We start from the raw sequence: 27,725 nt of genomic DNA on the forward strand, positions 1-27,725 counted from the left end.
ACTTTTTATATTGCTATCGCTATTGCTGCATTTCATGCTGCTTATATTTATCCCTTCCATTATCACACTTGAAGCCTCAGTGTTGATTAACCCTTTAGCTTACTAACATGGTAACATAAAAGAAAACCACGATAATCCTCTAAAATCTATTTACAATTCATTGCACCAAGAGGGGCGTTTCTCTCCTCTGTCTCTCTAAAGCCGTACTTTTTCACAGATATGCTGAAACCCATTTGGATTATCAGATGTCTTCATAATAACATAACTACAGCTTAATATCTGATTGAGGCACATTTTGTTTGCATGAAAAAGGCTTTGCAATGATTGTATTAGAAAATAACTTGTGCTAAGGAAAGCTTATCATAAGTCAAATCATCCTGTTCTCAATGTAATGATTCATTGTTTTGGGTGCTAAACCTTGACAGTGCAGCAACATGCAGCCTAATTGTACAAGCTTCGAGTATGGGTTACAGTTAAAATCACACAGATAAATCACAGATTTAGAGCAACTGTGTTTGCCTCAACCTAATCAGCCAACATATTACCCATATTACATTACTGCATTGTCCAGTTATCTTTTATGCCGTAAGATTTATGCAAACCACAACTATTCAGCCAAAAGCCATGTCAGTCATGTTTGTTTTACTGAAAACTGGCATCAGCATCAGCATTGATATGATCTGACTCAACTAATGCATAATCTTCCTGTGTTTGGGATGGATTATAAGCACAGAACAGATCATGTTCTCACTGCATTCGACGGGCTCCAGGGCAGACTTGCATACATTGGGAGGAACCCAACCAACAATTCTTCTGGGCTGCATATAAAGCAGCTTCTCTGTTCTCATGGATTCACATGAATAAACTAGAGCCCCTTTTCCAGTGGACAAAAGAACCTCACTGTCATCTAGCTTTTGTCTTTAGTGGGAGAGATGACAATCGGCATTCACTACCGGGTATTTATCGGCTCCAGCTCCAATCGGAAACATGACACGTGGGTAGAGATGGGTCTGTGTATCATTGGATAACGCATTTTACCTTGGCAAATAAACATTTTTCCCAAATAAAACAAAAATGGAAAAACCGGTTCTTTAGTCTGTCAGTAACCCTGAAACCATTTTGGTATGTTTTCTGGGGACAAACAGCTGGCGCATGAGCTTATGAGGAAACGTTTGCTGTATATGACATATATTAACTTTTGTAGCCTTAAAAACATGTGACATCCCTTAGAGCACCTTTTAAATATATTTGTAAGTCACCACTTACCTTGATCCAGATCATACTCCTCCATGGTACTGACAAAGTGAGGCCTGGAGTAGAAGTTATGCGGCCCCGGCTGCTGGAGGCCCCCCAGGCTGAAGAGACTTCGCTCATTGGTAGCGCAGCAGGAAAAGGCCCTCCGGCTTGGGATGCAGGAGTAACGTGTCCAGCTCTTCATATCAAGGTCAAAAGCCTCCAGCGCCGTCACCGGCATCTTTCCCTGACGACCACCTGGGGGGAGTTCAAATTCAGGGTCAAAACACATTTCTGATAATATGGGGGCTTGGCATGTCCACGGAGCTTGTTATCTTAAAATCTGCTGGGACTACGATGCAGTAATAGCCCTCTGGATCAACTGATTTAGCCAAGCCATATTTTTTTTTTGCTCCTGTCACATTATTACTTGCTGTGAGCTCACGCAAATCTGGCATCTCAAATTAACAAGCACAACCATGGCTAGAGGTAGGAATGACTCCTCAATGTCTTTTGAGCTGTATAACAACGTTATAATGGCATAAAACATGAAAAAACGCAAATGTTAGTTAGATTTATTTGATTTGATTTTTTTTATAGAAAAACAATGGAATCAGATAATTCAACGTTTCCCTACGTGTGCATGAAATCAGAGCAATTCAGGATCAAATCGGACACAAATCTAACCAGCATGCATTGGGAGGCGATCGCCGTTGATCAATTCTGCCCAGACCTGACTCATCAACGAGCCTATTACTTACTAAGGACCGTTTGGTTTGGCACCACGGTTTATGTATTACTTGGTTAACCTCTTATGTTTGGTCCCTTTCTTTTCTAGTTATTTTGTTGAGTTTATTTTGTAATATTAACATTTATTCACTTTGCTAATTGTAACCAAAACATTTACATAAACATACCTCTGACATGCCTTTCTTGCTTGAGCCTTGTCAGCAACCAAAAATAACCCAGTACCAAGTAGCATCAAAACTTCTCCAGTCAAACCATGATTCTTTGTACACTTTTGTACCGTTATTTAATACGTTTTAATCTTTTGATTTTTTTTCTTTCAAAAGGTTTTTCTGCAAAATTATTTGACGGGGAAGAGTGGGGGTGGTATTTTGCGCAACCTGATGCTACCATTCATTTATTGAGTATCATATGAAGTTGAAGAAAAAAAAAGTAAGAGAAGGAAGTACTCTATTAGTATGGCTATCAATTTAAGGGTACTTAAAATGTGTTAGGGGTGTTGAGGGTAAGAAAAAAACAGACAGTGAAAGAAGGAAAAGTACTGTGAGAGAAGAATACAGGAACAGACGGTAAAGAAAAGAAGAGGCAGAATGGGAACTGAAAATGGAAATTGAGACAATGACACAGAGGTATTGTGTAAAAGTAATACAGGGAAGAGAGGAGAATGTGGAGGACTGAGAGAAGAAAGTGAAAGAGGGTCAACTGGAGTAGGCAGCGTGGCATGGCGATCGATGGCAGATCCGAGACAAAGAGTCGAACTGAGTGGGAAGCATTAGAGTCGGAGAGTTGTGAGAGGAAAAGGAACATTCTGTGTCGAAAGGTCTGCTGATTATCATATAATTGTGTTCAGTGTACAGCGGCAATACAAGTCCACACTGAAATAGAATGTTATTTGGAAAAGTCATTTTTTTTAAAGGTTCTTAGTAGGAATCTGTTCTTAATGCCCAACACTAACTGACAGAGACAAAATCCCATTTACATGCTGAAGAAAAGCCAATAAATGTATGCATACTGTATTAATTTTGTATAAGCCTTATGTTATGTATCGGAAAAACCCATGTTTAAGCTATTTTGGTTAGCTGTTATCTAATTGTACACTCCTTTGTGCCAACTGTTAGAGAAGAAGATTGATAGCGCTCACTATCTATGAAGCTAGATCCAAGTGATGGGCATATATCCTAAAGAGCTGAACTGTGGAACAGCAAGCCTGGCTTTGCCAAAACTTTAGAAATATGTCTACCAGCAAATGTAAAGCTTATTAATTAACACATTGCATCTTATTCGTTCAGTCTGGGCACAGGTGCATAGTGAGTCTCTTTTCAACAATACTTGTGTGCCTATTACCAGCCCTGACACTGCAACAAAATCCTTAATTCAAATTGTGTACACACACATATACACACACACACACACACACAGAAATTGATAGCAGTATGAAGTCTGAGGAGTTACGTCATATGCCAGAAGAAGCAGCACATATTTATAAAGAATGATTACCTTTTCAAGGACAGCAAGTAAGCAAGCATTACATAAATAAGAGGGAGAATGTATGTGTGTGTGAGTACTAGAATGAATAATGTCTTAAACGGCCCCTCATACATTAACACAACATGACAGAGAGAGAAAGAGGAAAGATAAATAGGCTTCCAGTTATTATTATTATTATTCAGTTTGAACATCGCTCATAACTCTGTGTGTAATGTGATATAATGGGATTAAACTCCCACGTGTGTATTTGTTTGTGTGTTGTGTTGTGTCCAGTCATCCTTTTCTGTCTATGCGTTTCCCAGGCATCATTGACACATCTTTGTAATGCAGCATGCTCTGCAGATGAGTTATGGATGTTCATTTCAGGGTAAACTGCTTTTTTTGCTGCATCATGTTATCTCGTTTTTATGTCTGCCTTCATTTTAGAGAACAAGTGTCTCTGCTTGTTGCAACACATGTTGCTTTCAAGGGCACCATTCTAATATTGCATGGGGCTGCAGAGGTCATATCAGTCCTTAAAAACAACTGAATGTACTTCCTTTAATGCTAAGCTATGTCAGGAACAAAGCTGAGGCCATGTGAACTCAGCTTCACTTTTTAATTTTCTTTTTTATCGGAGATTTTAATTTCACTGCCGTAAGTAGCCAGGAATAGAACTCCAAAAAATCTCCCTTGTAAGACTTGAGACATGACAGTTGTTATTATGAATCAAAAGTGCAACAGTATGTCTGTATCTCACATAGACTGTAAATTCCTCCTACAGAACAAAAGAGAAGCTAAAATATCCTGTATACGGACACTGCCATCTTGTAATTTTGGAGCCAGAGTCAGGGTAGTAGTGATCAGGCGGTGGAGCCGCGGTTTCGAGGTCCCGCCCTTACACCACTCGACTAATCCCGCTGTCAATCATGATGTTTCACCTTGTATTTATAAGGTCAAATAACTAATAAAAACCAAACTTGTCACCCAAAACTGACAGGAACCATCTATGGGAAAAGAATTTAATTTACGTGTACTTTGATTTTTTTCTTCTTTTTTTTTGTCATGAGCATCAAGTCTCATGGCAAAGGCGGTGCGGTGCAAGATTTGTAGAAAAACTTTAAACGTATGAGGCCATGCATTGGTCCCCAAAGTCCTTGAGATTCAATCAGCAGTTAGCATCACATAGCCATTGCAAAAAGAAAACAGTTTAATTCATTTAGCGATGATGTTAATAGCACGACCGATTCATGTGCTGCAAGCCCTGTTAGCCCACCTCCCAACGGGGAGACAACGCAAGAAGGAGATGAAGAAATAATGTACTCTCTGGCTGAGGATGGTGGTGGTGACAGCTCGTCAGAGGCCGGTCACAATGCTAACTCCTCTTGCTCCTCTCTCCCGTAGAAGTGGAACAGCCAGCTGTGGAAAGACTGGAAGAGCCGATATACATGGCTGTTTGTTAAGGATTGAAGCCTGGGGTGCGTTGCTTAGGTCTAAATGAACGGAGTCATTATGGTATTCTTTGGCTGACTGAGTAACTTTAACCACTATTCATGTGAAATGTCAAAGACAGCCTGACGCTTTGTTTATAGACTTTTGTGTGCTGTTTGACTATCAATTCCTGTTAATAAGTATAATATAGTAAATCCTGTACAGTGCATACACTTGTAGCTGTTATGTATCTTTGTAAGTCATTGTAGGTTAATGGCTCCCCAAAAGGCCAAAGGTCAAACACTGAGTAACAGTCCTTCAAAAAGACGCAACGATGAATAATGTAGAAACCTCTAATCAGGCCTGGAAAACGACTGGATGTCAACCGTGCTCTGCAAGAAAAAAAAAAACACAGGATCTGCACTTTAAACGCAATTCTTTTCTCTCCTACAAAGCAGCTTTTAGCTGCAACTCGGTCCTTCTGTTCAATATTGTACCAAGATTGTAAGATTCCTCAGAGCTGAGAGACAAATTTTTTGTCTTTCCATCACTTACTTTCACAGCTCTAAAAACCGCCAGGCGGATAATGTCACAAAGCTGAAAAGCTTATGTTGAAAACAGTACAGTACAGAACTCACACAGCTCTAGACACACGGTTCAGTTGGTGTGTTTGCTGCATAAGAGAAATAGCCTAAAACAGAGGGACTGGGTAAGACAGACTGGAACAATTACACCTTGCAGTCACAATCCTTTTATCTACTCTACATAAGCACGGAGGGGTGAATTCCCAAAGCATGGATTGTCACTGCTGATAGCACCATGAATTGCACGTGACCTGCAACCGCTATCTGCAAACACTGCAGTGACGGACAGGGTGCAGCAAAATTCTCAAAACGCCAGATAAGGAATTTAAACGTGACGGAGAGATTTAATATGCCAGTCTGTCAGTGCTGTTGGTGTACTCAAACACACACTTTCAGACTGTAAAAGAACACGGCATGATTTTAAGTAGAGGACACTGCTTATAAACTCAATTCAGATGACACCAACTCTCAGTAGATGCTAATGATTTCACTGTAAATGTGTGTGGCTATTAGCACGGAGCATTGTGAATTTGACGGTTTGTGGATTAAGGATAATTTCCATAGAAAGGGCCAATTTTGTACCAAATGTCCGCATATTATGTAATTTATCAGAAGCAACAAAGCCTGAGGATTGAGACGCATCCAATCTGTCATCATCACTATCTATTTTAAGCCGGTTCTTTATTTGCAAATCTGCACAGCAGCTGATTACTTCTTTTTTGTGAGTGATGAGAAAGGGCCCATATTATTTCAGTTAAAGGGTAATTTAGTTTTGTTTTAACCTGGACCCTATTTTCCGTTATATTTGTGTGCAAATGACTGATGGGAACAACAATCTTTGAAATTGGTCCAGTTAAGCGAGAACGCTGTAACCAGAAACCTTTAGCAATGTATAGTGCCAACATCTTTTCACATGTAAATTGGAAAACTATGTGTTTTTTTCAACCAAAATTAGAGTTGTAAAAAAAAGAAGATATTTATAGCTTTATTTTGTTTCTGTGGACTTTATTTTACAATGCTAAAATGATGGTTTATTTACTTGATGTCTGTTGGCCTTGGTAATTAGAATTTTGTGGATTTTTTGGTTTAAAAAAAGGATCATACACTTTAACAAACCTCGATTTCCATAGAATGCCTTTCCTTAATGTTGTCAGACACTTAATTTGAGCCTGGCATTGGCAAAACAAGCACTTTTGTGAACGTAAATAGAAGTTGCACGATTGCCCCATAACTTATATATATTGTAGCTTGTTTTATTGACTCCCGTCAGCATTGATCTCGCTTAATACTAGACCAACGTCACAGATTGTTGTTTCCATTTGTCACCTAGACACAAAAAACATAGGAAAAAATTGGGTTGAAGTTGCACTTTAAGCTTAATATTATGTCATATATGTGGGGAGGTTAAAGTCACGTTTAATTGGGTTTAAAAAGATCAAACAAAGCCCCGCCCACAATATTTGAGGTTGGGAACTTCAGTCTTGATCCGTTGTGGAGCAACTATGTTTGAACAAGAGCTGTTACGACCAATCAAATTGTAAGGCCATGTTTTATACGATGATGGACAGATGTTCAACAGTAACGTACTGATGAACGCGAGCAGACCCGCAGGACTGCACCCGCTCTGTTGCCATGCACTGCGAATGCTCATTTGATGGTTCACCCAAAATCCAGTAGCTGTAATAATTGATACAGCTAAGGGTTGTAATTCACAATTTTTTCTATTAATACATCTGTGGTTTTAGCTCATGATACATCCGAGGGATGTTTGTATGCTGTAAAGCATGCAACGTGGATGTAACGTCAATAGCGTTTTCCAAACTGTTGGGTCTATTGGCTGAATTTCCTGGTTCTGTTGAAACACGCCCCATAATCACAGCCCAATGGAGCAGTATCTCCATATCTCCACTCATATTTTAACTAGAATCTGAGTATGACGACGTCTGGGAAGTACTGGGATAGAAACAGTGTTGGTGAATTCAACATTGAGCAACGAAGAGATACCAAAAAGAGAAATTAGATGATGAGATCTTGTTTCCTACCCATCACGTAGATTTTATTTCCTCTTACGAAGGGCGTGGCTCCGTACCGCGGCGTGGGCATGGAGGTCATCGGCTGCCATTGGTCCTTCTCCAGGTCATAAACCCTGACCAGGGCCTGTGGCGTTGTGTCGGTTCCCATACCTCCCAGCGCATACACCTTTCCATCTGCACAGACATACAAGAGAGTCCCACACAGTATATTAACAGCTTTTACAGAGCTTATTATAATATACTCCCTTGGTGCAACAATGTAGTCAACAAACATTTGCTCTCAAGCTTTTTAGCACGTTAATGTGAGGTGAATGAAGGTGCCAACACCTCTCCAACAGCAGAGGAAGTGATGCATCGCAGTGCCCTTTTGTCCTGTCATTGCTGATCTATCTTTCTAGTCTGCTATCCGTCTCATCTGTCCGGGTCTGAGAAGCTTCCAGATGACCCTTTGAATAACTTTTTCACAAGAACACCGCAAACTATCCCCAACCACTGCAGTGTCAGAATATACAGAGAGGCAAAGAAAAGGAAGAGTGCTGAGCAAGCAAAACTGGGTGTAACTGCTGAAATACTGGAGATGGAAAGAAAAGATCATGGAAGAGAAGAGAAAAGAAGAAACAAAGAGGGGACAGGAGAGGAAAGGACAGTAGAGGAGCGGAGCGGACAAGAGAGGTCATGCCAGTGTTTTAGATAAAAAGCGCATTGGCACTTGTGACAACCTTAATCTGAGGGAGAAAGAGGGATGGAGATGGGTGAGCCACCCAGAGAGATGACAGATACACAGAGCTGTGACTTAAACTGCAAAGAATAAAGCAATAATAAATCTGTCACTCGGATTGCAGCTCAACACAGTGTGATTGCCTCGCAGTTTAGAAGTTATGAAAGAGTAAATCCAATTTGACTGTTGAACATAAAATAAATGACGCAGCAAGGACACTTTCATCCTATAAAGCATGTTGCAATGCAACCACTTGGAGCGGCGGGGCGAGCCAGGGATGGAGGAAAATATTCAAACACTCCTTGGTTTGTTAAAAAGAATGTCTTCAAATCCCCAGGGAGTTAAGTGGGTTGAGCAGCACAAGATACAATGTAAGTATGTTTGGTGCTGTAAAGATCTCTCTATAAACAGGAGCTTTATACTGTATATGCAAAGTGATGATAATCCATAAAGGAGTTTAAAAACTACAACATTTTACTCTAAACCATAATATCCTTGTGGAGGAGAATCCAGGTGATCATGAAAGTCAGTAGGCTTCATCTTCTGGGGACCAAGATTGCTTGTAAGGACATTTAGTGTGCAACTTAATGAAAAGGTATTATTATAATTGTATAGGTGTCATTCTAAATGGCAGTGGGTGCTGACAAATTAGCTGTATCCTAAATGATCTGAGTGACCTTCTCCCACGTTCATGAGAATGTGTTGCAAGTTACTAGGGTTACCCTAACCAAAAAACTCATTTTAATTAATGGTGATCTTCTAAATCACCATTTAATCGCATAGTAGGGAAAAAATGTAATTTGATCATTTTAATCTTCATTGATCCCCTTTGGGGAAGTTACAATTTACACTCTGTTGTTATTACACACAAGCCTGAAATACACACACGCTCAGGTCCCATACATGCACTAAGGGAGAGATGTCAGTGTGGGTAGGCTGCCGGGTGAGCGGCTGATGGTGGTTCGGTGCCTTGCTCAAGAGCACATTGGCAGTACCCAGGAGGTGAACTGGCATCGCTCCAGCTACCAGTCCTCCGGTTCCTAACCCAACCCCCTACGGACTTAGCTACTGCCACCCACAAATTGCTGCCACGCTGCTGCAGTGTGTGTGTGTGGGGGTGTGTGTCTGTGTGTGTGCGCGTGTATCACTAAGTGTCTATATACAGGAAACTATTTCACATGTGTGTCTGTGCGTGAACCGATTCACAACAGCACAATAACTGTCAAGACATCTGTCAGACTAAATTGCTTTTACACTTCCAACAGCCACTATGTGTGAGCAGCATGATAAGCATTTCCATGTACAATGAAATACAAACCTGTTTTCACTGAGATTAGGTGCCCAGAGGAAACCTGGGAAAAGTGTTCTTCTAAATGTGTTCTATGGGGCACTTTTGGCTTATATAAGCCAATAAATCGCAACATGTGACTTGCTCCAACACTCTCATGCTATATTACACATTGATCCAAATATATTCTAAGAAAAGACAGCTTAAAACATGCACTTCTTTAAATACGTTTCAAAATGAAGCAGTACTGTGCATTATTTTCATTCACATTTATCATTATCAAGGTGCAAAAAGGAATATTTATGAACCACAAAGACACGTTTTTTTTCCATCCCAGTTTCCACTTAGTGCACATGTTTAAATACAGTTTATTAACACTTATAAATTATATCAAAATATACCCAGTTGAAAGAGGGGTACACCTTATTGCACAAAGTGGAAGAATGGAAAAAATAATATTAGAGCACTATCTGAGAATGTTACAAATTACAGGTATTTACTGTTAACAACAATGCACCGCAGCCAGTATATTACTGTAAAATCAAATAAATTATAAATCTGACAGTAAAATAAAAACAGTATACTTACTGTAAATAAACAGTAGTTTACTTGTGAAGCTGCTGCCAGTATATAACTGTAAATTTACTGTCAAACGTTATACAATGCAGACATTAGTCCTCTTGTGTCTCTTCTTTAGAAAAAACAGAGCATCAAATCTATGTTTTTATTTACAGTTAATATTCTTATTAAAAGAGCAATCAAGGATAAGGCTATAAAACACAGTGGCACACCACTATCATAAGGTATCTGTTTTCTATCAAGGAAACTAAACTACTTTTGGCCCAGGCGCGGTCTGATCACATGCAATCATCTCTAATTAAGGAAAGCATGCTCTATTCTCTGTCCGTCACCCTGGGAGACTCCATGGCAACCACAGCGTAACCCATAACCTATTATTATGGGGTGGCTGTTTGGCTGTTTGGTGCTGTGTGAACAACATCTGTCACCAATCAAAGGCAAACCAGTAAAGAGTTTCTACCTGCAGCTTAGTGATAACATAAATACGATTTCTGGAAAAAAAAAAATTTTAAAAGACGTGTAAAAGTGCAAATGTTTTAGTGTATGGGTCTTGTTACAGATTAGTAGATTAAGCTTCAAAATTTTGTCCTTCTCTTTTGTAACGCTGATGTAAAAACTCTGTTCTTGTTGATACCCCACTGCCCGTCCCATCATTTTCTTTTTTTATAATTTACAACCATGTGTGTGTGGAGGGGTGGGGGTGGGGGCTGCTGCATCCTCCTCTCCCTGCTACTTTTATTTTTATTTCATCATTTTCAGTCCCTTTTCCTCTCATTCGTTTTAATTGACTTCACATGTCCCTCGTCACCCTCTTTCTTCTCTTGCCTATCATTATATCCTTTTATCCTTCTCTCATCTCTCCTTTCATTACTCCTTATCCATTTGCATCCTCCCCACTGCAGCCTTCAGCTAGTATTGGATGCTTTGCCCCCTGGAACTGTGGGGGAAGCAAGATTTATTTTGGCTATAATATTAAGTTAAGTGTTACTTTAGATATGTTTTTCAAACAGCCAATCATCAAAGTAACATTAAAGTAATCTAAGTGTATTTTTGCCTTGAAAATAATAATAAATCCTGTTCAAGCTGCATTAAATCACGTTTCTGCTAAACAAATCAAGTTATTCTACTGAGAGAAAAAGGGACAATGATAAGTTTTGTTGCATTTGGATGTGGTCCAGTTTGTTGTCTAATGAGCGGACACTTGCAAGCTATTGATGGGACAGGTGGCCGTCTATAGCGTTAGCTTCCCACCTAGGTTATAGTCCTGCCCTCGTTCTGCCTTTCACCGGTTTGGATGACCCCCGGCTAGCAGCATCGAGCAACACTGCTGGCTAAGGTGCTGGTCTCCGTAGCAAGTGAAGTTTGCGTAGTGTGTCGAGGATTCCGTCTTTAATCAAATTTCCTTCAAATTCTTCGACCATCAGTACCAATGTATCTCGGTGGTACACAAATGCACATTCAAACTACTTACTTACAATCGTAGGTTTGCGGCTAAAAAGAGAAAACCTGTTAGCAATGCGTAGTTTCAAGATGGCTGACATTTGACCGGCTGGAGATAGTCCTACCTCTGCGTGGGCAGTTTAAAAATTTGGGGAACTAGCTGTAGTTCATAGCCTCTGGGCAAAAATCCCTCCGATGACGGCAAATGAAGATTTTTGCCTCATCAGAGGCTTTTGTCAAGTCCCATAATACAGAGAAATCTAGTCTGGGGGACTTGAGGGAAGGAAGCACGGTCATTCAAAAATACTACCGGGTTTCTACTGCTACAAAGCTAAATACTAATCAGTGAAGTATACCTTTAAGGCAGAGTTCTCAGACAAGTCTTATGTAACGCTGACAAAAAAAGTGTATTTGTCCGTTCACCCATGGACTCTTAAAACGCACTCTTTTAGAAGTTTCTTTTCTTCTAAGGGCTTTGCCCACTTAGGAAACATTGGTTTAGTGATAACCTGTAGGCCTTTAAAGTTCTAGTTAGTTTATTAAAGCGCTTATATGACCAGTAATGAATCATCAGACTAGTGCTCCTATTTTTAGAGGCCTCCTGAATCTAGACTCAGGCTGGAATAAACATATTTAGAGCGAGAAAGACGATGACAAAGGAGAGAGAGGGCTATGAAAATTGAGAGCAGAAGAGGGAGTGATATTTTAAACCCTCAAAATAAATGGAAATAGTGTGTGTGTGTGTGTGTGTGTGTGTGTGTGTGTGTGTGTGTGTGTGTGTGTGTGTGTGACATTTATCATGCTGTAATTGGCAGGAGTGGATATTGCATCAAAAACAAGCAATTTTCTGCAATTTTTGCAGCAATTGCAGTCTTGAGTCTCCATGGATAGATCGATGAGCCATGTGGACACTTGGCATAGACATTCGACACTAAAACATTGGCAACTTAAGTCCATTAAAAGCAATGTCACACACGATATTCCTTTGAGTTTCAGTTCCAGTTCAGCGTTTCAGTATCGTCTAAAACACTTCTGCTAGAGCAGCAAAGCAGTATTTAGGCAAGTCAAACTGTCTGCAGGATGGGATTCCTTTTCAATCCTTGAAAGATAAGCAATTCTTTGGTGAGGTTTGCCATCAAACCACCTATTACTTTAAGCTAGTGACATACACTCACACAGAGGAGTCAATACTATATACAGTACTGGAGAAATCCCAATGTCCTCCTTAGTGAGGAAAAGGGTCAATCAATTTGCCCGTCTGAACCTCCATCTAAAGACCACCTTTCAAAAGGAAAAGATCAAAGTGTATTATTGGCTTGAAGAAATCGGCCCACTGTGAGGAAAAGAACCATAAATAACGGCTGCATAAAAGAAGCAGGTTCAGGCACTGAGTTTAGATTCACACTGGAGGCAGGACAGAAGAGAAAGCAGCTTCCTTTCAGTCGTACGAATGTAGAGAACACAGACCTGCAGTAACAATTTGAGTACACACACACACACAAACACACACATATATAATTGTTATTATTATTTTCTTTTTTATACTTACACTCTGGTAGATTTCCCAGGTTAAATAGTAGCAGGAAATGAACTGCGAAAAGACAGATTTGACATAAACCCAGGAGACTATTCTGAAATAATAGTGTCGAGGTATGTTTCAGCAGTCAGGCAGTGGACTAAAAAACTGAATTAAACTTAAATGTCTGTAGAGCTCGACTTAGAACTGAAAACGGGCAATATGACGCCTCTTCCTTAAAAACAGCGAGCGAATTCTGACAGATCGAGCACAAAAATTTGTCAGGATAATCTTAGAGCAATGCTGCGCTTAGTGCGCCGGCGTCAAATCTATGGCGTCAACACCATTAAACAGACATTTATCTGAAACCTGCTACAATGCGACACTGATCGCGTCCATCATTGCAGCCAGAGACGGACTGTAATAGAGTTGTAATAGCCACACTTTCAAAAGTGACAAATCACAGATAATGGATTTTAAACCAAAAAAATACACAACTGGACATGTTTCAGCAGGAATGTGATCCGAAACTGGAGAGAAACGTACATTGCCAACCAAGCCAACATGTTTCTCTAAGGTTAGCCTGCAGCTACATGTAGCAGTGAAATGACTAATACAAAGTTGGGCAGAAAAATCCGCCATAAAAGCTTCTAAACTTACAAAAAGAATCAAAAGTAGTTTGGCAGCAGGTGTCGTTCCAAGTGGTGTCGTTTCAGTAGCTTGGGGACTTCTACTGGTTCATCTACGTCCCCCTTCTTTGTGGTGTTCCACAGGGCTCAATTCTTGGACCACTTTTCTTTTCCCTATATCTCCTATCCCTAGAAAACATAATAAAGCATGGCATCTCCAACTACTTCTTTGCGGACAACTCCCAACTATATTTGCCCCTCAAAAGAGATGAAAACAACTCCTTCATACCTCTACTGGAGGGCCCTCGGGGGCCCCCCAACGGGCAATAGTCCCAAGCAGTTTTGCCTGTTGACAAGGGGCGGCTCTGAAATACCGTGATGTACCGTGAATGAATTCTTGGCGTAACACAACGATAGTAAAATTTCAATTCATCAGATCTTTAGGGGCCCCCCTGGACCGTCAGGGCCCTGGGCACATGGCCACTTTGCCCATGCCGTCTTCTGTCTATGACTTTGACTCTCTAATGTCCAATGTCTTGTTCACACACCCACACACGCACACACACAAACACAGACTGAGAGAGATACTCCTTGCGGCTTTAACAATGCCTTGCTTGTTACATGGGCTAATTAATGTATTCTCATTTCCCCGGCTTCCAAAGATCAGATCCCTTTTTATAGCTCCATTTCCTGTTTCCTGTTCTGTTTATTTGTTTTTTCTAAGGCTCTTTTTTTACACACACATTCTCTCTCAAAAATAAATTGTGTTTTCCACCTCAGGGTTCCCAAATTTGTGTTTTTTTTACAATCTCTCCTATGTAATTCCATCTTGCATTGCTGTAGTTTGGGGGGAAAAAAGAATAAGAAAATACTACATACTTTTGACAAAAACTAATTAATACTTTTTTCCTACTTTTCAAATATTCAGATACAAAATACCTTATATTTAAACCAAAGCAGATAAAGTTTGGCAGCAAAGCTGGCAAAGCCACAGTTTAGTTAGGATTAGGAAAAACTACTTAAATTAAATTAAGAAAAAGATTGTGACTTACTTTTATTTACTTGCTGTTAGGTATGTAACGCAGAAAGTGAAGGTGATATACTTCCTGCTTTGCTCCCGTCATGACCACTATACCACTAACAATACACACCCAATATTGTACATGTCTCCTCTACAACACAACACCACCGATGACCAGAGATTCATCTTGGAGGTGGAAAACATAATGCAACACGACAGATCCTTTTGATCTTTTAAATAAGGACAACGCCAGAAAAGACAAGGCATGGAGTTCAATTACTTTCAAATTAGTAAGAGAAGTTCACTCCTCTCAGAAAGCGCCTCTGAACTAACCAGCAAACAAAAAGCTGAACTTTGCAGACCTTTCCATGGCCTTCACTGGATTAATTCACTCTCCTTAACTTAAATCACAATCTTGCAGCACAAACCTTACCCATTACTTTGGCATCTACTGACTTTCAGTGTCTTCTTGAAATCAATGATTCATATGACAGCAGTGAACCTGTTGCCCTCCTAAAACAGTAACAGTGCTACTCAGGCAGCAATTCAAAAATCATAATTCAAGGACTTATACTGCTCTTGTGGGGAACTGGCATGGCAGTGGTGAGCCAATGTCCTCTGTACATTTCTAAACCGTGTTTAGGAAATCAGGCACTCAGGAAATTAGCTTTTGATTTGAAACCCAGTATAAAAAAAAAGTTCAGTGGATGACTGAGTAAAGCTCTTATCAGGTTTGACAGGAATCAAAGAGTGTATAGGGAAGAGGCTGTGTTAATTATTGCCACTGTGAAATGAAAGAATTATGTTTAAAGTTTTGTAATTACTTGACTTAAAGCATAAAAAACAGTGTTTTCTGTCTATTTGGGTTAATTGAGATAGTGTTTTTTTGCGATGCTGTTCCATTTTTATACTGGCACCCTGTACAGCTTACTAGGCACAGAGTTGAACTAATGCTTCCAGGGTTCAGCTACCACTGGGACTGCAATCATATCCACTCACAGCACTGTCACTACTGTGCTATGGTTAGGGATGATTGAACACTGCCCTTCCAGCATATCTTAAACAGACTATTACCTTCTGAAAAACACTTCAAATCGCAGCATGGAAAATGTCCTTTCCTAACTGACAACGATTGTGTATATGTATGTAATGATTCTTTGGCTCTTATTCTTATCTGTTGTCCACAAACATAAAACTTTTGATAACTTCAGTACACAATAAGACACTTTGACAGTAGAAAACCATCTACAGTATATAATTATATCTGATGCTATACACCTCTTCAAATGATGACAATAAATAAGGCCCTATAAAATGTTTCCCACTATCCAAGATTCTTGTGTGTATATTATATATATATATATATATATATATATATATATATATATATATATATATATATATATATATATATAAAATATGTAAATATTTCTTTATTTTACTTTTTTGCAGACACAAGCAGAATGGTAATGGATAAAGCCTGGATAAATCAAAGTTAGTTTGACACAGAAAGGAACAAAAAGTCAGAAAGTCAGAACAGATAAAGCATGAAGGGAAACTGCCAGTACCTACAGTATATGTGTCTAAAGTAAAACTGCAGCACTATGTAAAAAGTTTGTCTTGAACAATGCGGGTGCACTGTAAGCAGACGAGAACAGCTTGATTTTCATTGATTTTGAACCCACTTTAAATTCACCATGAAGCCTCATTGGCAGCCATCGATCAGCTAACAAGTGATGAAGCGCTTGTCCAGGATAAAATAGGTGGGTATTGATATCTGGTAGCCTCTCCTATTTGCAGATAAACCCATCCAGAACATTCAATTTCCTGACCTGTTTCCTGATCCTTCCCACTGGGCTGTGACATTTAGTGTCTGCGCTGCACATGCTGTACGCACATTAATTTGGCTTTATGCTAAGTAGAATGTGACAAGGAAAGTCAATTAGTTCTAATCTCCCTTGCTTTAACAACATGTGATGTGGTTCAAGCTAAAGGCACATAGACCTTGCTAATTGTGGAGGTTAGAAAATGAAAACAGAAAAAAAGTAACAGAAAAAAAGATTTATCTACCTTCAGAGATCCCACCAATGTCTCCCTCTGCAAGGCCTGTAGCTCCTGACAGCTCCAGTGGAGCTGCTTGGTCGCCAACAGTGGAGGATGTTTGCAAGATCTTAGACTATATTGCTATATTGCTTGCTGGTCAAATCCAGCAAATATCTCCTCACGGTCAACAAGCTCTCTATTGTTTTTGTGTATGCTGAATAAAAGATCTGGTGTTAATACACAGTCCTGACTGTGCAAATGGAAAACAAACAGAAAGGAGTGTACAAGTCACAAAACACAGTTGACAGCTGGATTAACAACAATAGGCCTCATGCAAGAACCAGTAATTTGAACAGATTATTTCTTAATAGGTGCACAATCACTTACAACTGATTTAAGGGAACTTCTCTAACTTATCACATTTGTATTTAGATTTTTTTCTGAGTGAAAGTAACGTGAGGTCCACGTCTGACATACAAGCCAAGTATGGACGGTCTGTCTCTGTTGTTTGATTTAAGAATTAAAATGCCTAAAGGCCACTTCACACCAGTATTTCACACAAACTGTGTCCCTGCAACATTTCATTAGAACTGCTGTGAATAAAGGATTCACTAGGGGGGGGGAAAGGATAATGCGCTCAACTTTGGAGAATGTTGACACAAATTTGCACAGCTTTTGCCAAGAAAAAAAACTGTCAGTCGGAAAACCTAATATGTTTTTGTTCTGTCTTTTTACCCCTTTTCAATAACTCTATTGCATGAAATGAGGTTTGATCCTGAAGTAAAAATGTCAGGGAGGAGTAAACAGCACAGTACAGGGACAACGGAAAGACTAACTAGTCCTTTGAGTACTCCCTACGCCACCAAAGCTTTAAGGCAATGCCTATTTCACAAACACTGTAACCGGACCTTTACTATCAATGCTTTTGTGTTCAACTATGTTACCATAATCTGCTAAAATATAAATGAAAAACACAATTTATATATGGATAGAGGCTTGCCAATTTACTGAGATTACTTTTTTTCCTTTAGATTTTATTAGAATGAGGATTTTTGCATGACAAATTAGTCAATTCACATTCAAACAGTTTCCTCTGGGTCTTATGCAGATCACTTAAAGTGTCACATCACCGACTGTAGGCTATAATATTCAAATCAAATTCATTTCCATGGCTGTTAAATCCCTTTAACCGTCTCACAGGTACATCAGTTCGCATTATCGGGACAGTTTTTAAATTCTTCGACAGTACTGCAATTACATTACACTACAGCTAAAGCTGTAATATTTTAATAATATTTAAGTTATAGGTCCCTTAATACTGCATGCCTCTTGACATTGCTAAACTTGTTTTTTTCTGATTTCTAACAACAAGTACTTGAAGCTGAAGTTATTTATTGTACTAACATTTTTAACAAAAAATAATTATAAAAAATATGTTTTCTGAATTTGGTTTAGGATAAAATGCAAAAATGTTCCTGCATGAAGCCAAATCGAATAGTTTTTTTCTTTGTTTAAAACATGCCTGCATTTCCCTGTGTGCTGCTATCACACATCCTGGTTATAGTCTGACTGAAATACATGTTCCTGCTGTTTCACAAGATAAACTTCTTGCTATCATTAATCCCTTAAAGCACCTTTCCATTTCGATGGATATGCATCAGTGCAGCTGCTTTCCTTCCACAAACACTCTCTGTTTACACAATCTCCGGTTGCTTCTTCCCTCTGCACGCTGCACTAATCAGATTTCCTGTAAAGCCACACTTGAAATGATTGGGAGCACCCAAAAGTGCCTCTGTTTGGTAACTGCTGTTTTAATTTGTAAGCCTTGCACAAAGCAGAGCATAACAGATTCTTCCTGCCTATTCAGCAACAGTGTGAGGACAGGTTTTGTCTTCACAAGAGAGAATGAGAATTTATAATTGTAATACCTTGCAGTGGGTGCCTTGATGCTGCCAAAGGATTGTTTTCTAAACCATTGTTTTCATGTTTTCAATCTCAGTTTAAAAAAAGAAGATGTGAAAAGTCTAGTTTTTACCAGATGATAATTAATGTACTTAAACATAATGTCAGAGTTGGCCGTAAAGAGATAGTATGGATATTTTTTTAAGTGAAGTTGTATGGAGGAGGACAGGCAAGGAAGCTTAGCAATGCACTTTAATTGTGGTTAATTTAGCACAAAATCAATGCAAACAGTGGATGCAAACGTGTCTGTGTGTGTGTGTGTGTGTGTATGTGTGTGTGTGTGTGTGTGTCAATCGTAGATGATGAGATACAGAGACAAGCCAGCTATGATGTTGTGCAGGCTTGTCCTTGTTTTTCCAAACACAAGGTAGCGGACATAAACTTAAATTGACAGCTTGGCGATTCAAAGCACAGGCTGCGGCGGTCACACACACTCTCACACACACTCTGGATCAGTCAACAGCTACATTCATCTTGCTCTTTCTCCGTCTTTCTCTTGGTGACACACACATAAGCAGACTCTCTCTCTCTCTAACACTCTCTTTCTCTCTGAAACAGACACACACACACACACACACACACACACACACACACAGGCGAATGTCTCTGATCTGTCCCATTCTGCAGATGTGACAGCGGTGATTGTGTTGTGTTGCCTGAGCTGATGACAGGTCGGCGCACAGCGAGCCACGGTTTTGCTCTGCACAGTTCAAACACAGAGACAAATCAACATCGTTACCCGTCATTCTGCTAGTGTCAACACTGGCACAAACACGGCCGCCGCAGCCTGTCTCCTTTGACTACAAAACAAACTACGTCTGTGTGAATAAATGTCTCTCTGACAATTACTGAGGACGTCTGCAATGTTCTCATGGGAGACACAATGAACTGGATGAAGAAAGATATCAGATACATGAACACAACAAACATGAGTGTGTTGGATGCACAGTGCTCATTTAAAGTTCCCATATTATGAAAAAAAAAATCACTTTTTCCTGGGATTCGGGGTGCTATTTTGTGTCTCTTATACTTCCACACACATACAAAAAAAACAATTTTTATTTTTACATTACATCACGTTATACGTCATATTTTACATTATACAAAAACAATTTTGTTTTTTTTCTCAGTGCTTTTTGTCTCTTTTTTTGTCATTTATTCCGAGTTTTTGGTCACTTTTTTAAAATGCCATAACATTTTATAAAACAAAGAAAATAAGTAATCATTAATTTTACCTGAACAACATTTTATGGCATCCATGTTATTTTTAGGCAATTTGGTTGAAAGAAAGCCAAGTTCTTGATTTTAAAATTAAAAAACGGGTCAAATAAGACAACACAAGGGTTAAATGCCCCCAAACAGTGCGCTAATTCACTGTTTGTTTTTTGTATTTCTTTAGGAAATGTGGTCTGACAACCACAGTCCCTGATTCACATATATCTGCCCAATTGTATTCCGCTTTCATCCACTACACAGATGTGTGTCACACTAATTACCTATCTCAAGCGCTTGTGGGCAGCAGCAATCAAGGCCCATTGTTTCGTTTCTGCCAGTCTTGGGATTGGATCGGAAACAATTTGATCCCTGCCTCCTCATGTTCCCTCCATGTTCCCTCTGAGACAAGCAGATTCTACAGTCTACTTTAATCATGCTTCAGCACAATGACTCACAGATATAAGAATAACCTTGTTTTGTTCCCAATCACCTGTCTATGTAAAAGGCAGATTGGGATAATTGGAGCGTTTAAATGGTTCATCAATGTAATCTTGATAACCCAGAAACCGACTTTTAACCCATCCAGGGTAGGCCTATTTCCTTACCTTTGGCCCGACCCTCCACCACCCTGACAGGATGAAATGGCCAAATGCAGCTGCCACATAAATCACAACAAATTTCCAATATATCACCAAAAGAGATATCAAAACACTTGCCAATCTCTTGGGAAATCAAGGATGCACACTCAGTATTGACCTAGGGAAAAAAAATATCCCTTTTTATTGCTTTGGTCTCCTTAAATATATGTCTGGAACCATTCTCTGTGGTGTCTTATTCCACTACCTGACATTGTAGCACCCTCCTCCGCTGTGCTCTGCAGTGAGTAATCCCTGGTAAGCCCGGTGGTAATGCAAGTTCTGATGGGATCGTTAGCTAATGTTCCTTTGAGGATTTCGCTGAAGTAACACAGCTCCGCTAGAACAGCGGAGCACAACCAGACAGGTGGCTGGGATTGTCACAAACCACAGGAGCTCTAACACAGCCCCAAAATACAAAGAAACAGACACCAAAGATGCATCACACAGTAGCAGTTAGATAGAAAGGCAAGGCTCCTTAGGAGTTAAAGCATGAGACCCAATAGCTGTTTAAGGTTGATTGATAGTCATTCGGCATCTGTAAATACAAAAAAATGAATAAATAAAATGATGTGTATTGTCATTCAAAACTCTAGATTGTAAATGTTTTAACTAAACACTTTTAAATGTTTTTTAAAGACTTTCTTTTAAATTATTAGAAAGATTAGTTTTGGGGGGCTTTCCCCTTTATTGTCCAGACATTGGATAGACATGAAAGGAGGAGAGAAATGGGGGTTGACATGCTGCAAATTGAAAGTGAAACAGGCCAGACTCGAACCTGCACCGCTGCAGAACTCAGCCAACATAGGGCGAAGGCTCTTACTAGGTGAGCTAATGGCCGCCCCAGTTTTTGAAAGAATTTTAAGAGTTTCAAATTATTTTCTGTCCTTCCTGATTTGCATTAATTATACTGGACCTTTACTTTATGCAAGCGTGGTGCAGTTAATGTCAAGTGCCTCCTACTCAAAACCCACCACACTGCCACCCCAAAGCACATATCACATGGGAAATTAATGAGGAGCTTGCAAACGGCATCCCTCTTGATAAAAATGTGCCATTAGACTCCAGTCTTTGCTACAGTAGATGACCCCAGAGATCGCAGGGATACATATGGATTTAAACGTTCAGCTACAGTATATGTTCAAGTGCTTGAAACAGAAAGAATTCTAGCTCAGGGCCAGCACCACTGAAAAGAAACTAAAAACATAGTTAACTTAACATAAAACCTTGAAAACATCTCCTTCCTGTTGCGCTATAAGCATCATCTTGCCTTTCAGTATGCTGAAATGTTAGCCAACATTACTGGTTCTTTGAGGTAAAAAGCAACACGTGGATTCATAAATAATCTACATTTTCAATGAAAATTAACAAAAACAGCTGGGATAAACCACAAAACAGGCCAGTCTGCACGCAGACATAATATAAAAGGTAACGTAACATCATCAAGAGCAGTGCATGTGGATGTAACCTTATTGTTACTTCCAGTTATCTATCTTTCTTGTTTATAGGTAATCATTAGGAATAAGTGCAGTATTAATGTAGACTGTCAACCATCTACAGTAAATATTCTCCTTTATGTTTACAAAAGGAATTATTGCATAACAGTATTTTAGTCATCATTGATGTGAAGTGAATACAACTTCTCAATGAACTCTTAAACCATTACTGGCATTTGAACCAAAATAATGAAGCTGCAGAAAATGATTGGCAACAGTTTTGACAATTGATTAATCATATTAAGTAAGTTAAAAAACAATATTTGCTGATCATACTGTTGCTTCTCAAATGTGATCATTAGCAGATTTTATCTGCTGTTTTGCATATATACCTTGAAACTTTAAAATCATTAATTAACATGATTGACATATAAATCAGATAATAATCATCGTGGCAGCCCTTTTGATATTTTTCTTCCAAGGAAGGTTGTAACCTTTGAGAACAATAAAGAAGATATTTTTGGATCTCCCTATCTAGCCTCATACACCAAAGACAACGATATTCACCAAATCACAGCAGCACACCATTGCAAAGTGATAAATGTTGCATGTATGCACATTTGCCCGTCATCTTTACAACCCTTAAAACACTTCAAACATTGACTGAATATGCACTCTGTCACTACTTGAGTCTAGTTGCTAAATGAGGGAGTAGGATTGTTAATGTGGCATTCCTTTGCGTCAACAATCCGGGAAGCCCTTTTTTAGCAGCAGTGTGTGCGGTACACAAATATCCTTTCCTAATTATGACATACAGTATCAGTCAAAAGTTTGGACACACTTTCCTAATCAAGTGGATGAGAAAACTTTTGACTGGTACTGCAAATAAATGCATTTGCGTAGAAATTGGTGGCGTGCAAAATTAAAATAATAGCTAAAAGAAGATATTTCTTAAGCAGCAATAGTCATTTTTCAGAGTGCCCACAGAGCCCTGAAATGTCTCACACTCACTTGCTCAAACTGAGTTTGGGTCCTAGAGATGGCAGTGTGGAGAGAAGAACATCTCAAGGACCCAGAACCACCTCTGTCTTATTAAAATGATAAATGGTTTGACAGCCACCTTGGTGCATATGGCATTTCTCCTGCACAGAGTGGAGCTAACAGATAATGGAGTCTTTCCCCAAAGCAGAGCAGGTTGCAGACAAGGCAGCTGCTGTCTTCTCGACATGACGTTGTCCCAGAGTCAAGACTGTGTTACAGAGCCACGCCTTTATGTTCCTCATAGCAGACATCGCAGTAGACCGCATGCACAAGGTTTAATTTGGATGATTCAATTACGGCATACATACTGCAATTACACACACAAGCACTAGCACACAATCAAAAACAGGTGACAGGGACACACTGTCTCATATCACACACAACAGCAAGACACTATTTCAGGTAGTGAGTTGGTACATAACAAATTATTCTCCATTATGGTGATGTGTTTCTTGACAAAAGGCCATTAGTGGAGGACGGCATGCTGTTAAGAATTCATTGGCTGCCAGCTTTATTTGCTCAAGAGAGGTCTGAGTCATTTGTCAGAAACAGAAGTTGTCTGAAAAAGTCTTTGCCGGACTCAACAGGACAAGATGTTCGTCCAGCAAATTAGGACAACTGAATTAAATCAGGTGTCCAAACTCATTTTACAGCTCCTGTGTCTCAATTAGTACCAGCAAAATGCAATATCTACCAGATTAAGGGCCCTGACACCGCAAGCAAACAGTTCAATGCCAGGCGTCCGTGGCAAATCATCACCAGATTATCCAGTGTGGCCTTATTATCCTTAATTGGTAGCGGTTTGGTCACCTAAGCATGAAAGAGAGTCATTTCTGGCAGAGTTAACTCTACCTACAAAAGCAACATTTTTCTGTGAGCTCAAACGTTTTCGGCAATGTGAAAACAAAATTCGACTTAACGTGAAGTTTTTATCCATGGTTGCCAGCCCGGCAATCATTCCACTATTTCGAAACTGAAATATCTCATTAACAATTGCATGGATTGCCGTGAAATTTGGTGATCAAACCATGACTTTGTTAATCTCCTGACTAAGCTCTTCTTGCTCCCAACTTGTAAAATACTTATGCACAATGAACCCTTTAGCGTCTGTATGGGCTGGATTGGGCATAGGCATCGACACGTTGTAAAATGACGTAGTATAAGGAGAAATAATCAATCAATCAATTAATCAAAATTTATTTATATAGCACTTTACAACAACCAGTAGGTATCCAAAGTGCTTAACAAAATGAGTAAAAACATACAACAGAAAGAATAAACATAGAGAACAGTAAAATCAGAAAAGGTTACAAAGAAACAAAAGAATACAAATTGTCACACCACTGCTACGTATTAAAAGCTAGACTCAACAGATGTGTTTTAAGTTTGGACCTAAAAAGAGTGACATCTGTAACAGTACGCATATCAAGGGGTAACTTGTTCCAGAGTCTCGGGGCTGCAACAGCAAAAGCCTGATCACCCCACCGTTTATACCTGGTAGGGAGTAGTATTAAAGACCAAAAATCAACATAAGGGGGGAGTTTGGGTTGATGGATCGGTTAAACAACACAGGACCTTCACCCAGGAGACCGGGGTTCGTGTCCCATTCTTGTCACCTGGCATGTCACTTAAACATACATATTTGAATCTTAACCACAATCATTTCCTAACCCAAAGTGGTTTTACACTGCACGTCAAAAAGTATCACCAAGGTGTCCTGACAAAGCGCATCAAAAACACCAGACACCAGAGCGTTAAAACGTGAAGCCAAGCGGGATGGCGTCAAGTGAAAATGTTTTTCCCTGAATTTTTATGGTTGTGAGTAAAATATGTCAACAAATTTTGCATTTCGGGATATTTGACATTCATGTTCCTGAAAGGATGAATTTGAATAAATTTGGTGATCCCCTGATTTTTATTTTGTGGCCATCACCAGGTCCAAATTATAATTTTTCCTGCACTTTTATGACTAAATACATGAAAAACAAATGACGTTTCACATCCACCACAGTTGTACTTTGTGTCTGCTGCTAATTAGCAAATATTTGCATTCTAACACCCTAAACTAAAATGGGAAACATGGTGAACTTCATAGCTGCACTGAAAGCTCTTAAAAATTTAACAAACTGGGTCTTTCTAGCTCAGATAACGGAATGATCTAATTGGTAGAAACGCAGGTGGGTGACCATGTGGCACCATTTCTCACACTCATTATTTACTCCAACCAGCTTGAGCAGCCACATCATAACCTACAACAGCAACAAGTCTGTTCTGATCAGAGTTTCACTGCAAATTAGTGAAGACCGAGTAAGATTAAAGAAAGCACAGGCTGAATTGTACTGTTATTTATAGACCAAGCCCATGCATGTGCAAGCATGTTCTCAGAAAGAGTGAGTTAGCCCGGACTGGTTGTCATAAGAAAGAAGGGTGGGCGAGAGCTGGTACATTATTAAGGATGTTGAGTGGGCAGCTGCTGTCAAAGAATCTTCACTCAGTTGGCCTACGATGCTAGCAGATGGCCCGATGGTGAATTCTGGCATCCCAAAACCATCCCCTGCACACCTGCAACACAGTGTACGAGACTGAGTCACCAGTAAAGCTGGAAAAACTGGAAAACCCAAACTGTATTTTCTACCAGAAATTAATATCTCTGCCTGTCAGGGTAGCTGTCAAACATCTAATTGTGTGTGAGACACTGAACAGAAGGCAACAGTCAATTTCAACATTTTGGTTTTAAATCTGCTTCTCTGGGAATCAACACATGAAATGATGTTGTATCTGTGTCTGTAGGCATACAGGCTGCTAGTCTGTGGGTGATGGCGAATGAAGAATTTGTTAAATATTTTCCCTCCATCATGCAAGGTTAATAATTAAGTTATTACACCCAAAATTGCCCAAACACTCGCCTTCTTTGAAGAGGAACTCTAGACGCGTGGGCCCACAGCTGACTTCTAATTTTATTTTATTATGTAAATATTCAATAACGTGTAAGAACCATGCGATCCGGTTGAAAACACCCCAAACTAAGTGACCCTTGAGCTTTTAAATTCTTACATAAGAACCAATAAACTTAACTATGTTAAAGGTGCCTTTAATCATATGTTGGCACAACAGGACAGGGAGAAACACACCTTCACTCTTTGTTGATTTTGATCTTTGCTGAGAATCAAAGTTTTAGAAAGGTGAGTTGAATATAGGCAGGCAGTTATAGTATCTGGGTAGTGTACGAGCTGTAGGTCAACAGATTTTACATTTTATGTAGCCCATTAATTAACATTTAAAAAATTATACAGTAGAGGAAATCAAGTTATGTCTATTTACGTTTTCAATAACTATAGCAAAATAACCCATCACAGATTATGATTGCAGTTGAAATTCTCATTAACCCAACAGTGAGGCAGAATAACATATTAGCTGCAGATGAATAGTCTGAACAGCCTAAAATCCTTCAATGCTCCCACCTGAGAGATGGATGGTATCCGCAAGTAAAAAGTCCTTTGGCTCAATGAACAATCGGGTCAAACGTGAAGGTAAAAGACAGCACCCATAGTGTGAGAGATAAAACTGCTCAGGTATCACATAGATCTACAGATATCATCCTGAATGATGAATAACTCAGAACCAGAACCTTACAAAGAGCTGTGAAGAAAAGCATACACCTTCATTTGTTCTCCTCCTACATTAAAAAAGGAAGAGACTTCTGAAGGCTCCTCCAAAGGTCTGTGGGGACGCGATCCAGAATGACACGAACGCACAAACATGCTCAGTTTTTTATTGGGAGAGCGCATGGTTTATCCTGCATGGTGGGATTCTTTAGGGTTTGCTTCATGCTTCTATCACTGCAGACGCTTTGCTGCTTGCTCCTGCCTCTGCTTGCATATTTCTGCTGATAATCTTGCTTTTCCTCTTAGAGAAACTATGAGCAGAGCTTGTTGGACACTTGTAAATCACTGGACTATACATTTTTTGTAGACAAAGTAGGCTATTGTCATATTTCAACATTTTTCTGCCTGAGCTTGGCTTACCAATAGCTCACGCCTGTCCTACAGTGACTGTAGCTCAAGCTAATTAGCAGCAAGATGCCTCCCTTCTCCTTAGATGACTACTACAAACGCCTTCAGAAGATTGCACTTCTGGAAACCAAAATTCACAGATTTGAAGTAAACGTGGAAGTGAACGGATCACGTGGAAATGAGACCACTTTACCATGGACCCAAAACAATAAACAAAAGCATGCTAACACACGGCTAATCAGCACCGACAAGACTACAGAAAAACAGGAGGGCTGTGGAAATGGCAACAAATCAACAAGTGGTAGTCCTCCCTGGAAGTCCTCGCTTTTGGTGCACAGCCTAAGAGTAAATAATTTTCATGGGAAATGGGAGGACGACTTACGGGCCCTGAGATTTGTGACACGTCTGGCTAGCCTGCATTATCATCCAGGCAGTTGGGGAGGCAACAAAATGCCTCCCCGACAACTGAGTGTGCAACTGGATTACAGATTTGCTCCTCTGCTGCAGGACCCTGGACACCCATCTGATGACCTGGATTCTGTATCACGCCTGTCCTTGATGTATTTTGTCAACTTTTATCGAGCATTGCTAGTACTCATTCACTGAAAACCATAAACAACTGAGTCTGATACATTCAAGAAGCTGTGTGGAACATTAATAGCAGCAGCAGTGATTGGCAGCAGTTGTTTTGAAC

The 27,725-nt window shown here is 39.6% G+C and overlaps 1 protein-coding gene and 1 long non-coding RNA gene across 2 annotated transcripts in view; one reads left to right on the forward strand and one right to left on the reverse strand.

Annotated features, from left to right (window-relative positions):
• The window catches only part of LOC117947878 (kelch domain-containing protein 8B-like), a 136,768-nt gene that overhangs the window by 45,814 nt on the left and 63,229 nt on the right, over positions 1 to 27,725 (reverse strand). The window contains exons 3-4 of the mRNA XM_034877230.1: positions 7,505 to 7,669; positions 1,267 to 1,491 (exon numbers count right to left, since the gene is read on the reverse strand). Coding sequence (XP_034733121.1) covers positions 1,267 to 1,491; positions 7,505 to 7,669 — 390 coding nt within the window. The remainder of the gene's footprint in view (positions 1 to 1,266; positions 1,492 to 7,504; positions 7,670 to 27,725) is intronic.
• LOC117947879 lies at positions 8,019 to 27,568 on the forward strand. The gene is made up of 3 exons (XR_004657347.1): positions 8,019 to 8,028; positions 10,640 to 10,643; positions 27,474 to 27,568. It is a non-coding gene; the product is annotated as an uncharacterized LOC117947879 (long non-coding RNA).

Source organism: Etheostoma cragini, chromosome 7 (genome assembly GCF_013103735.1).
Source record: "Etheostoma cragini isolate CJK2018 chromosome 7, CSU_Ecrag_1.0, whole genome shotgun sequence".
Taxonomy (NCBI): Eukaryota; Metazoa; Chordata; class Actinopteri; order Perciformes; family Percidae; genus Etheostoma; species Etheostoma cragini.